Consider the following 12558-nt stretch of genomic DNA (forward strand, 5'->3'; position numbering starts at 1 on the left):
CGATTCCCGTTGGTTTGAGGTTCTACTGGGCCGATGCCAATCACATGACTTTAAGTCACATGACATAAAATCCGGGACGGGACTAGCGCGCACTTTACGCGTCCAGCGCGTACTTTCGATGCCGCCGCACCTCCAGCTCCACCGATTCGTGTCTCTGCGCTGCGGTCCGGATTTTTACTGCATGCGATGCATCTAGCTGCGAAGCATTCTTGAACCGATCATTTTGCGGATCCTCAAGGCATCAGCATTCCGCAATAACGTGCTTGAGTGTCATATCGCTCATCGGGAAGCTACTGAATTCTAGCGTCCGACGGCGACGCACATTTGGCGGGGATGGAGAACGTCTACTCTGCTACTTACAGCAGCGTAAGTTCACTCTGAGACGAATACATCTACATCTCGCGCATTTATTCTTCGATTTGGACGCTGAACTGACACCCTCACTCCCAGGTCCCCGTGTACGAGTTCAAGCTTGAAACTGACAGTGTTATGAGAAGGCGACAAGATGATTGGGTCAATGCAACACACATTCTGAAGGCCGCCGGTTTTGATAAGCCTGCACGCACGCGTATCCTCGAACGAGAGGTGCAGAAGGGAGTACATGAAAAAGTACAGGGAGGCTACGGCAAATACCAGGGTATGTTTCGGGTATCTGGGACCGGGGTGCCGAAGCTCATAGTCAACCCGCTGACCGAATTGCGCACAGGAACATGGATTCCACTCGCGGAAGGCCGCCAGCTTGCGGAGCGGAACAACATCCTTACAAAACTTGCTCCCATCTTCGATTATGTCGCGGGAGATCGCAGTCCTCCACCAGCGCCGAAACACACATCAGCCCCATCAAAACCAAGAGCACCGAGGAAATCAGCCGCCGCAAATCGTGCTGCCGCTGCAGCGGCAGCGGCGACGGCGGCGGCAGCAGCCGAGACCTTGAGAGTTGCTCAGTCTCAGCGCAGCATGGGTCCGCCAACCATCCCGCACGATCACTATGAAATGAACACAGGATTTGACGACAATGAGTCAATTGGGAATGCTACAGTTGAATCATCTTCAATGATGGCGGACGAGGATATGCTTCAAATGTCGCATGGCGGACGGAAGCGAAAGCGTGGAGTGGATGAGTCAATCGCCATGTCCATCAGCGAGCAAGACCACATCATCTACGGCGACCAGCTTCTAGACTACTTCATGACCGTGGGTGATGCACCAGAGGCGACACGAATCCCTCCTCCCGAGCCCCCCGCGAATTTCCAAGTTGATCGACCTATTGATGATTCTGGGAACACGGCACTCCACTGGGCCTGTGCGATGGGTGACTTGGGCATTGTGTCAGACCTTCTACAGAGAGGAGCTAATATGAAAGCGCTTTCTGCTCATGAAGAAACCCCGCTTGTCCGGGCTGTCTTGTTTACCAATAACTACGAGAAGAGAACGTTCCCAGCTCTGTTGGATATGCTCATGGATACCGTCAATTTCCGAGACTGGTTCGGCGCCACGATCTTCCATCACATTGCAGAGAATACCCGAAGCAAGGGAAAGTGGAAGAGTTCACGTTACTATTGCGAAATACTTGTCGATAAGCTGTGCAAGACATGTTCGCAAGAGGAGGTTCAAATGTTGTTGTCATGTCAAGATCAGAACGGAGACACCGCTGTCTTGGTTGCTGCTCGCAATGGCGCATTTCGTCTAGTGGACATACTGCTTGTGCATTGCCACCGAGCTGGCGATCTGATGAATAACAAAGGGGAAACCGCTGCCAATATTATGGAGCGTGCTCATCTTCCTGGCCATGACAACCCTCCAGCCCCATCTTCCGTGACCATGGCAAATGAGCATGTGGACACGGAGGCAGGTGGTCTGGTGGCCACCGATCAAAATCCTGTTCCTCTAGCTTCCAATACCCCTGCGACTTCGGAGCTCCTCTCCAAGATCGGCACGATTATGGCGGAGGCAAACAGAAAGCTGGCAGTGACCTATGGCAACAGCTCAAAGATCAACCAACCAGATTCCAACGATGTCGCCGATCCTGAAGCATTATACGAACAACTGGAGTCAGACCGCCAGAATATCCAGAAGCAGATCTCGGAGTTGTCGGCTAGAGAAGCTGAGCATGAGCGTAATGATGATCAGGCTGGGCGATATGCGAAATTGAGGGCAAGCTACGAATCTCTTCTGGAGCAAGTCCAGCATGCTGGTTTGGCGGAGCAGTTTGCTGTCACAGAGTTACCGAAACCGACTCCAGAATCCTTTGAGCAAGACGAGCTATTGACCCGATACCAACTTGCCCAAGAGCTCTGCTCCGCACAGAAGATCCGTCGCAATGCTATCAAGGATCTAGCTCAGCAAACAGCCGATGCGGGTGTGAGCACCAAGTTCGATATGCACCGCAGGCTAGTAGCTTTGGCGACCGGGCTCAAGGAAGAGGACCTAGATCCTATGGCCGCGGAGTTGGCTGAAACGCTGGAATTCGATCGCATGAACGGCAAGGGCACCCCTCCGGAACCCGGCCATGAACGCTTACCATCCCAGAACGAGTCGACTACCATCCCTGACTCCGGTGTCCCCGTGGATGCCTAGATACATGGTGGTCATTCGTTCTGATCATATTTCACGATTCATTGATTTTTCTTTCGCCTGGCACGCTATCTCAGCAGATACCCCGCATTTCATTATTCTTCGTTTCCAGTATCTTTTATTATTTCTTCTCGTTGGATCATTAACCCATATCTGTGTTTCTGCATTCACACTTCCATTTGATTCGCATGACGATACGCAGGATCGAGAGCCACATCTGTTGGTTCTGCCGGACATTCGAGCACAGGCTGTTGAACTACCTCTCTCGTTCAAGGGTGGGGTTGTACAGATCATTGCCGTGCTTGTACATAAGGGTCGTCGGTTCCGATGGGACTTGGTGCGATATGAGAAGCTAGGAAAGGCCGAGATGCACATGTACGATACATTAGGGTGCCGAAAGGCATGATTCATAGGAGCGTTTATGTGCAATAATCCAACCTTTTGATACTCTGAGTTGTCATGGTTTATCAATCGTAGAAGACTACGGTCATATATAGGATCTGGCATGGGTACAAGGTCCGCCGCTGTACTCCGTAGTGCATGGACTTTAGAGTACCGACATAGTTGTGTAAGAGAGCGTGGAGCGATCTTCACGGTGGATGATCTCCATTGACGCCGTTAGGGAGTTCCCTGGGATCGGCAGATCATCAACTCCCTAGGTTCAAAGGTTGTGTCGTCTACTATCAGCTCCCGCGTACGAAATCCGATACAGATCACCGCGAAGAGCGCAGAAGGTCTGCTTCATCAGTTGGAATCAGCAATGGCATTTCGTTCTGCGCTTTTTGAAGTTACAGTTGGATCTGGCTTTAGGCACCAGTGTCTGTCGGAGAACCATCTGCTCAATAAAGTTGGATCTACATCGGATCATCGTCTCTTGCTCCACAAACCGGGGCCCCTGGTGGACCAGCTCGAATATTCCACATGGAATGCGGTGACGCATTATGTGAGCTGGACGATAAGTGTAATGTTGATGAATCACCCTGAAGATAGCGAAGGGAGCTTCCAAGGTTGTTGATTGATAACGAACAAGTATCGGAGGCTGCTGATGCGTACTTTGCCCTTGATGACGTAGGATCTCAACGATCTGAATGTCTTAGCTGATAAGGGATATGAGACAATGTGATTTTCGTGATTTTCTCGGATATCCTTTCTACGATAGCTCGGGCAGAAGGTTGAGGAGAAGGATGCTGCATATGGCTGGGGCGAGTGATCTCCAAGCGGACCTAGATCTGGGACCCGGTCAGATTGCCTTCGAAATCGAGAAACATTATCAAGGCTATGCACTGAGTATGCAGAATCCGCGGGAAGTATCCGAGCCCATCAAATCGACACGGTTCTCCCATATTTCGGAAGACGATTAATCCGCAAGACATTGGTCCGAGATATCCGCTCAGCCCTGAGGCCTGAACGTTCCGGATTCATGTGTGCAAAGCCCCGGGTTGAAGAATCCTAGCGGGAGGTCCTGTATGATGTATCTGCTGGAGTTCTCCAATTCAAACCTGTACCTAGATCCAAACATACAAAAAGTTTGGGTCCTCTCGCGTGGTTGTGGCGACAGGGAGAATCGTCTTAAACTTGACCCATGCCGCAGCAAACGAGGTCTAGAACTGGGGATCAGGATCCTGATCATCCTGTCCACAGTATGAGCAGAGAACGGAGGAAAACCAAAAACACAGAGAGTGGCGAAGTGTTTCAGGCCCACTGGAGACGGGCATGGGCTCGCTAGTTGGTCGGCCTAGTCGCAGTAGCGTAGACAGAGGAGTCTCTGGTCGATCAAGATCACGAGAAAACCTGGGGAATTCGCATAGAAGATGTCGATGTACGTATATTAAAGAGAAGAAGATAAGTAAATAGAATAGTTCAAGTCTTTCAAACTCCTAAGAATTTCAGACGGTCCGAGTTGTGAAATTTGAGTCTCTCCCCCTCTCGTAAGTCATCTTCCGTCACACCCCCCAAAGTCCTCAACCTCATCTTCTCTTCTCCCTTTCTCACTCCCCTCTCTATCTTACACCCCCCAACAACAAACCCCTCACCATCGTCTATAATTGCCCTATTCTTCCTCGTTATATTAGGAAGATCATCTCTATCTATTCAACCCTCTATCGCCCCCATCGCCCGAGCCGCGAAACGGATTGATCAAACAACAAGGTGGCCCGACAGGGCTGCCAGACCGATAGAAAATGTCTGGTCATATGTCATCAGAGCACTCTCGCTCTAATTCACGATCCTCCCGAACCCCGAGAACCTCCCAGGGGGAGTCGACACCTCGCCACTCCTTCGGTCGCACGTTTTCCAATCCCAATGTCTTCGCCGACGAATACGCATTAGAACCGATTGACTCGGACCACATCGAACGCCCACACAGTCCCTCCTCTATCATATCCTCCGCTACTCTTCGTGAAAACACACAATCAAAGACTGTCAGCACGGCCACAACCGAGAACGAGAATCCTTTCGGGGATGATGCTCGGGTGTCCTTGGATGAACCTCACCGGTCAAGTCTGCCCCAGAAGGGGTACGGGTTTGCCAATAACCACAACCCCACCTCCTCTCTCAGCTCGACTCCGTCTTTGATTCAGCGGAATCAAAGCGTCTCTTCTCGTTTCTCGATTCCCCGCGCTCTCAGCCCCTACACCGGGGCTACCGGACCCAGCCATCCATACGGTATGTATCCCCAGGTGGGTGTCAGCCGGTCGCCTAGTGTCGGTAGTATCTCGACAATACGCCCAGTCGAACGTCCGCTCGAAGACTCGACTGGTCCACAGCACCCTTACGCGATGTACTCGCAGAACGTGGTCGAAGATGGAATGGATGACGAAATCATCCCCGTCGGATTTCCAGGCCATAACCAACCATATCAGCCGTCCGCTGGTCGCCCGGCTGATGATGTGGGCGATATTATTGGACCGGATGGTCACGCAGAGCCCCTACCGCCTTATTCACGCTATCCAGCTGGAGTCATCCCGAAGCCTCCAACGCCGGAGATCATGGCTGACCTCAATACCGCACCGGAGGAACAACGTCTCAACAACGAAAGTCCAAGGCCACCGCCGATTTCAGAAACCTCCTCAAGGGCTTTGGTGCCTGAACAATCGGCCGAGGAAAATAATGAGGGAAACAGAGAGGAACGTGCCGTTGCGACTACCGGCATCATGGCCTTTGAAGAGAAGCTCAAACGCAAGGGGAAAAAGACGGCATGCTGTGGCCTTCCGGTGTGGACCTTGGTTCTCATTGGAACGGTGATGTTGATCGGTGGATGTATTGGAGGTGTCATTGGTGGTGTCTTGGGAACCAAGAAAGCCGCAGAGGCCTCCAAAGCAGATGAAGAAGAGGCTCAGAAGTCTCGCACCCCACCGATTGTGACGGTCACCTCGGCTCCACAGATGGACGCGTCCCTGATCCCCACCCCTACAAACCTCAAGACCATTCCTACCGGCCACTACATGGTTCCTGCTGGTTATCAGAATGGGTCGGGACTTTGCGTGGACGAGTCAAATTACGGAAAAGCCTGGAAGTGTATGCAAGCGCCGGGTGAATTGGACGTCTATGTCGGCGAGACGAAAGGTCACCATTCGATCGTTTTCGACTACGGAGCCCCCACCACGACCTTCACATATGGTGCCCAGGCACCATATTGGCCTGCCGAACCCACGCAAGCATTGCGGATGGCCATTGATACCACCGATGCGGACCTGGGCCCTGCTTTGTTCTTCCTCGCTCCTTTCGACAAACTGGTCATTGTTCCCGAAGACACCTTCTCTAGTTCTCTTTCCCGTCGGTCCTATGTCGACGACGGGTGGTCGCAGGCTGATGCGTACAAGAGCGCCACGCAGAGTGTAGAAGTCGGCGACAAGCCGTGGTTCTGTTGGTGGAATAACACGATGATGGAGTTCTTCATGTACGTCAATCAATCGACGTCTTATTCCGTGGGCAGCACAGCCTCGGTCAACAGCGACATGGCATCCGGCACGGCTGGTGTACATGTCGACAAGCGCGTCGACTCCTCGGTCGACGATTACCCCCGGCGCATCAAAATCGAGGAACGGCGAGACGACCCTACACGTTTGTCTCCATATTGCCAGCAGATGCAAATCCGCAAGAATGGCGGGCTGGCGCTTCTCTCGGGCCAGATCATCAACATCGAGGAGAATGAGCCCACACCCACTACGACCTCGACGGGCTATGTGGGTGGCAGTCCCCAGACGTACACTGCGCAGGCATCCTACGCCAGCCCGTGCTACTGTGTGTCTCTGACTGACTAGTCGGGGGAATCTGCGTATCATTTATTCATTGTGGTCTGGCCGTGGACCTCGGCGTCGGCGTTGGATAGGCCTCATGTGCACATGATTATCTTTCTTGAGTGTGTGATTTTATCTTCCCCGCAAGCTACTGGCCTTGTGGGATGTCTTCGTTTTGCATCCTGTCTTTTTGCTTGCCATTGTGGCATGACATGATTGTCTGGGTTATTTTGATTTTATCAGCTCTTTTGAGGCGTTTATTGGATTGGTAGGGCGGTACTGCGATATGTTTCCATAGTGTTTCATTTACTGTAAGATGTTGTCTTAGCATCTGAGCATTTCATCTCATGAAGATATTCCGTTGTAGCATTCTGTCAAGAGGTCATTAATATTACACAGTATGCTTAGAGACATCGACCCCACCTGTGTACAGATCCCCGCTCTACTCCGCTTCTACATCATCGAGTGTGATTTCAAGCCCTACGCCTGACTTGTCTGATGATCCTGTTTCTTCCATTCAACTTCCATTCGACCTTACAGTATCCAGATTGATCTCAAACTGACCAGACATAAGTCAGGACGTTGTCTATACTTCGAATAAACCACTACCACCACCTTTCTTAACTCCTCCATTAACATATCCAAATACAAAATGGCACCCCCAACCAACCGCAACGAAATCCTCGCCCGTCTCCGCCAAAACATCGAATCCGGAACCCCCATCATCGGCGCCGGAGCAGGTAAGTAGCCCGTATACCATACCTCGTACACATATACCCAACCAGCTCCCAAACTAATTGTCAACAGGAATCGGCCTAACAGCAAAATCCATCGAAAAAGCCAGCGGCGATCTAATAGTAATCTACAACAGCGGCCGCTTCCGGATGGCCGGCCGGGGCAGCCTAGCGGGGCTAATGCCCTACAGCAACGCCAACGACGTCGTGCTCTCAATGGCGAACGAAGTCCTCCCGATAATATCTTCCACGCCCGTGCTAGCCGGCGTCTGCGCAACAGACCCGTTCCGACAAATGCCCCAATTCCTCTCTCAACTGCAAGACCTCGGATTCGCCGGCGTGCAAAACTTCCCCACCGTCGGTCTGATCGACGGCCAATTCCGGGCTAATCTAGAAGAAACCGGAATGGGCTTTTCGGCTGAGGTTGAGATGATTCGCACGGCGGCGAGTATGGGATTGTTGACTACGCCGTATGTGTTTAATGAGGAGGAGGCGGTTGCTATGGTTGAGGCTGGTGCGGATGTGATCGTTGCGCATATGGGACTCACGACGTCTGGGGAGATTGGGGCGAAGACGGGGAAGACGCTTGAGGAGTGTGTTAGCATTGTGCAGGGGATTAGGGATCGGGCGACGGCGGTTAGGGGGGATGTGGTTGTTCTTTGTCATGGGGGCCCGATTGCGAGGCCGGAGGATGCGGGGTTTTTGTTTGAGAGGGTTAGGGGGTTGCATGGTTTTTTTGGGGCGAGTTCGATGGAGAGGTTGCCGGTTGAGAGGGCTATTGGGGATGTTACGAGGGAGTTTAAGGGGTTGAGGATTTTGAAGTAGGTTGGGATTGGGCAGGGTGGTTTGGAATCTGTGGTGATTTCTATGTATGCCAGTTTTTCACCAGCTTTTGATTGGTATTATACAGCCAAAGAGCAAGAGAAAAACGGACTGTTGCGTGGTAGCAATGCAATATCAGTCTCGATGATGTACATCTTCCTCGGAAAAGGTCGGAAGGTTCTTCGGTTTTGACATGGTGAGGTGCCATAAGAGCAAGTTGTAGTAGCAAGTTGTTTGTCCAGCAGACATGTAGCGAAGATAACATGGAGGGAGTATCGTGGCGTGGAGACACACGGCAGTTCGCCTGGATTAGGGCAATGTTACCACATATCCTGACGCCGAAAAGAAAGGATAGATTGGAGGATGGTAACACCATCCTTGCGAAGCCCAGCGAGTAAATATAACGCAGAGCGAGTGTTTTGCTCGGATGGAAGACTGGGAGGAAACCTCAACCAGGACCCATCGAGGATAATGCAGCGAATAGAGGCACAGCCACTCAGTCCCTTAGTCGATTTTCTCTTCATCCTCCCCTTCCTCTTGCTCTCCCTCTCCTTCCCCGTCTTGTTCTTCCTTGCCAGCCACGAGTCTCCCATACTGATTGTAAACCGGATCATCAGGATTATCGTGCTCCTTTGACCAAGGCCCGAAACCATCATCAAAGAGATCTCGTTCTTGGCCCTTGCAAATCTCAGCAAAAGTGATCCAACTCTCATCATCCGTCCAAATACCACCACGGCCGCCACGCACCTCCAACCAGTCCTGCCCGCCCAGCAGCGACGATTGAGCGGCGTCGAACCCGTGCGAGTCACGGACATATTTGCGCAGCAGCGCGCGAGCCCACGGGAAGAACCACATATTTTCCCACCAGACATTGCGAAGCTTAGGGTCATCGTCGAGATGGACGGTAACTGGCACCGTGGCGGAGTGAACGTTCGTCATCAACGAGATATTGAGCCAGGAGTGGTCAGCCGGGCTGGGGAGCTTGTCGAGCGTGGCATTCCATGTTGGCCTCTGTGTTGATTCCTTTGCGAAACGAGACTGAACGAATGGATTCGGGAGAGCGGCAATGTCCTCCGGCAGGAGTAGACGGTGCTCGCGTGGGACGCCGTGTTGCATCTGCAGCGCGGACATTTTGGTGATGTTGGCATACTTGACCCATTCGACATCTTTGCGGGACGAGTTCTGGCTGAAGAATAGCTGAGACTCAAAGTCAACGCCGATACCGTACTCGTAGCGGCGGCCTGCCTCCAGGTGGACACTGATCCCGGTAAGGTTCGTTGCATCGGAAATGCCAACCAAGTAGTACATGAACTCCTTGAAGGTGCTGACTGTCCGCCGCCGCTCCAATTCTCTAACCACCTCTTGCCGTCCGTACATCTGTGTCAGCGCCTTGTGGTCTCCAGACTTGTTCGCGTGCGTATCAACCAGCCGCAAGACCTCATCGTAGATGAGACGCAGATCAGCAGCCTGACCAATGACCGCTCCAGGGTTCAGCCAACGGGGTCGGTTCAATGATCCATCCGGATAGACATCGGTCTTCCAGCCATACACATCCGGAGGCAGTGATGATTCAGGGACAGATACGCAACCGGGGTCATCCAGCAACCCGGGATAGCACAACTTGCTTGCACCGAAGAGCACGCGCTGCGTATACTTCTGTACCAATTCAGACGGAGCATCATCCTTCTCGTCCTGCACTTGTGCGAATCCATACCGCTTCCGAAGCTTCTGGTTGTTCGACCGTACAATACTCTGGAATCGCTCGACCAGGACCTTCGGCGGCAATTGGAAAAAAGTATCCTCGCCGTCTACCATCAAGACAATGTCACGATCATGTACCGTCTTGCTATTTCGGAGGTAGTCGCGCGCACGCGTGATCCGCTCCACCATGCGCTCCGACTCGGTCGCCCCGGGGGACTCGTGTCGGTAACCGACCACCGTCGGCGGTGGATATCCGAGAATCATGGCCGATGTGAGGGTTCGACAGACCCCGCGGGAGCCCCGCGAGGCTGGGACGAGGACATGCAGGCGTGGGTTGGGCTTGTCCAGGCCGCTGGGAAGGGTGGTGTTCACATTGATATCGGCGCGGGGAGGGAGGATGACCTGTGCATCTTCCGGGCGCTCGGGGAAGGGGAATTGGGAGGGAAACCTCGTCCAGAAATCAGGTTCGACTCGCTGTGCGAATTGTTAGCTCTTTCTTGCTCTGCTGCCATCTGTCACCTGTGTCAAGCTCGGCGATCCCGGTATGTCCACGGTGCAGGGAGCGATCAGCGCTCACCTTTGTAGAAGGTTGTAAGAAGTAGAAGAAGAAGAGGAATGTTATCGCAACCAAGCCAATTGCTTTTGTTCGATGTGTTCGCGAACGACGGTGGAGGACCTGCCACAGCACCGTCGGGGATTTAGTTTGAAAGTGCAGAGGCGCGTCCGCCATCATGCAAGAATTGAGTCGGATCAGATATTGAGGAAAGCAAGATTGGACATTGTCAGGAACCAAATGGCACCAACCTTTGAAATTGTCAGGAGATACGCAGTCACCTCGTGTGGATGAGGTGGAGAGGGAGATCGGCGGTCGACGTTACCGGTTCGAAGTTACATCAGTGACAGCACTCAGTTAACTACTGTGTACTGTGTCTACTGTGCAATGTCTACTCCGTACCTCTTACATTGTCTTCTTTACGATCAAGATATCGATCATTACCCCTGGAATACGGAATGTTGGTCTTCTACCTTGCAGTGTAGGACTGCGCAGCACAACGATACGTCATAGACTCATAGCACGTTATCAGGACACGTCTGTCTATCAGGGGTAGTGGTCGGTATCAAGAGTCGACTCTGAAGATACTCCGTAGTCAATGATATGCTTACTTTGTAGGTAGAAAGCTCTATAAAGCTACAATCGCATTGAATCTGTTCTCGGGGTATTCCAGGCCGAGGGACTCGTACGCGAGTCCATACCGGTGATCAGTCGGCAAGCAATCCCGGGGGTATTGGCCACACAGTTTACTATTCTCACTGAATGCAAGATAATGTACAAATAGATTAACGTCTAGATAGAGAGAACCAGCTCCATAGAACACCCCATAATACGTGCCGTAGCATGATTCTCACTCTAAATAGATCTCCTCACGAAGACGCTGCAGATTCCTGAACAGCCCACCAGCCGGCGCACCGCTGTCACTATCCCGCCGACCCTCAGGCCTGGACCTACTCTGTCCACGTTGGCCCTGGTCCGCCACGGTCTGCTGCTGGTCCAGGGAACGCCGACGGTCATCCACAATCTTCGCCAGACTATCCACGAATCGATTGCGAGCTTTCTCCTCGGCCGAGGAATTCCACACAGTTGCCAGCGTCCGTAAAGCTTCGACGCGGCGGTTGGCGGCGTCCAGTCCGGCGCGTCCTCCGCCCTCGCTGTCGAGTAACTCGGTGACCTCTGTCCGCAGCTTCTTCATCATTTCCTGGCCCTTTTCTTCGCGATCTTGACCATCAGGCCCGAGATCGGGCCCTGAGACGGAGATGAAGGAAGAGGAGAATGAGATCTCGGAGGGTGGGAGCGGCCATGCCATTGCGTCGCCGAATGTTTGGACGACGTCTTCGAGACGAGATCGTACTTGGTTCAGTGTGCGGAGATTCGTTATATATTCTGGGTCTGTTGGAGCGGTGGACGCCTTCTTCTCTTCCGTGGTTGAGGGCTCCTCGTCCTCGTTCGTCGGCGCATCCTTTTCTGCTTGTTCGGTCTTGTGTGCATCTTCTGGCGAGGGCTCTGGGACGAAATTTGCTATGTCGTCGCGCAAGACTTCAGTCAGGGTTTCGGATAGTCCGATTGTCTCGCCTCGTAGGACTTCAACCTCGTAGGCGAGTCGTCCACCACTTCGGAGGATCTCATCGGTGAGTTGGGATAAAGTGCTCGAGAGCCGGATGTTTTGGGCGCTGACTTGGGAGAGAAGGGACTGGACTTGTGCGGATAGCTCTGTGAGGGACACAGCGCCGGGTGCCCGCGAGGCATTGGGTTGTGATGATGCCACAGTCAGCGGCGATAGGGATTCATTGAGAAAGTCGGCAGGGTCGAAGTTCGGGTCAGCGAAGTTGGGGGCGGCGGGTTGATTTGAGGGTTTGATGCCAGCTCGAGCTGGCGAGCTATGTGTTTGTGATGCCATTGGACTTGGTTTCGCTCCTGTCTTTTCAGCACAATT

The 12558-nt window shown here is 52.7% G+C and overlaps 5 protein-coding genes across 5 annotated transcripts; 3 read left to right on the top strand and 2 right to left on the bottom strand.

Moving 5' to 3' along the window:
• Positions 1 to 333: 333 nt before the first annotated feature.
• On the top strand, positions 334 to 2577 carry N7515_004374 (putative APSES transcription factor; the record flags this gene model as incomplete). The annotated part of the gene is made up of 2 exons (XM_056665118.1): positions 334 to 366; positions 451 to 2577. The coding sequence occupies 2 exons, from the start codon at positions 334 to 336 to the stop codon at positions 2575 to 2577; spliced, it is 2160 nt and encodes a 719-aa protein (XP_056522068.1).
• A 2177-nt stretch (positions 2578 to 4754) lies between these two features.
• On the top strand, positions 4755 to 6836 carry N7515_004375 (uncharacterized protein; the record flags this gene model as incomplete). The annotated part of the gene is made up of 1 exon (XM_056665119.1): positions 4755 to 6836. One exon carries the CDS (start codon positions 4755 to 4757, stop codon positions 6834 to 6836), a length of 2082 nt encoding a protein of 693 aa, XP_056522069.1.
• Positions 6837 to 7464: 628 nt separating this feature from the next.
• Positions 7465 to 8371, top strand: N7515_004376 (TIM-barrel enzyme family protein; the record flags this gene model as incomplete). The annotated part of the gene is made up of 2 exons (XM_056665120.1): positions 7465 to 7552; positions 7620 to 8371. The coding sequence occupies 2 exons, from the start codon at positions 7465 to 7467 to the stop codon at positions 8369 to 8371; spliced, it is 840 nt and encodes a 279-aa protein (XP_056522070.1).
• Positions 8372 to 8872: 501 nt separating this feature from the next.
• N7515_004377 (glycosyltransferase domain-containing protein) lies at positions 8873 to 10802 on the bottom strand (the record flags this gene model as incomplete). Its single annotated transcript, XM_056665121.1, has 2 exons — positions 8873 to 10543; positions 10647 to 10802. The coding sequence occupies 2 exons, from the start codon at positions 10800 to 10802 to the stop codon at positions 8873 to 8875; spliced, it is 1827 nt and encodes a 608-aa protein (XP_056522071.1).
• Positions 10803 to 11472: 670 nt separating this feature from the next.
• On the bottom strand, positions 11473 to 12522 carry N7515_004378 (uncharacterized protein; the record flags this gene model as incomplete). The annotated part of the gene is made up of 1 exon (XM_056665122.1): positions 11473 to 12522. One exon carries the CDS (start codon positions 12520 to 12522, stop codon positions 11473 to 11475), a length of 1050 nt encoding a protein of 349 aa, XP_056522072.1.
• Between the last annotated feature and the right edge of the window lie 36 nt (positions 12523 to 12558).

Source organism: Penicillium bovifimosum (assembly GCF_028826915.1).
Source record: "Penicillium bovifimosum strain IBT 22155 chromosome Unknown utg000004l_segment0_segment0, whole genome shotgun sequence".
Classification (NCBI taxonomy): Eukaryota; Fungi; Ascomycota; class Eurotiomycetes; order Eurotiales; family Aspergillaceae; genus Penicillium; species Penicillium bovifimosum.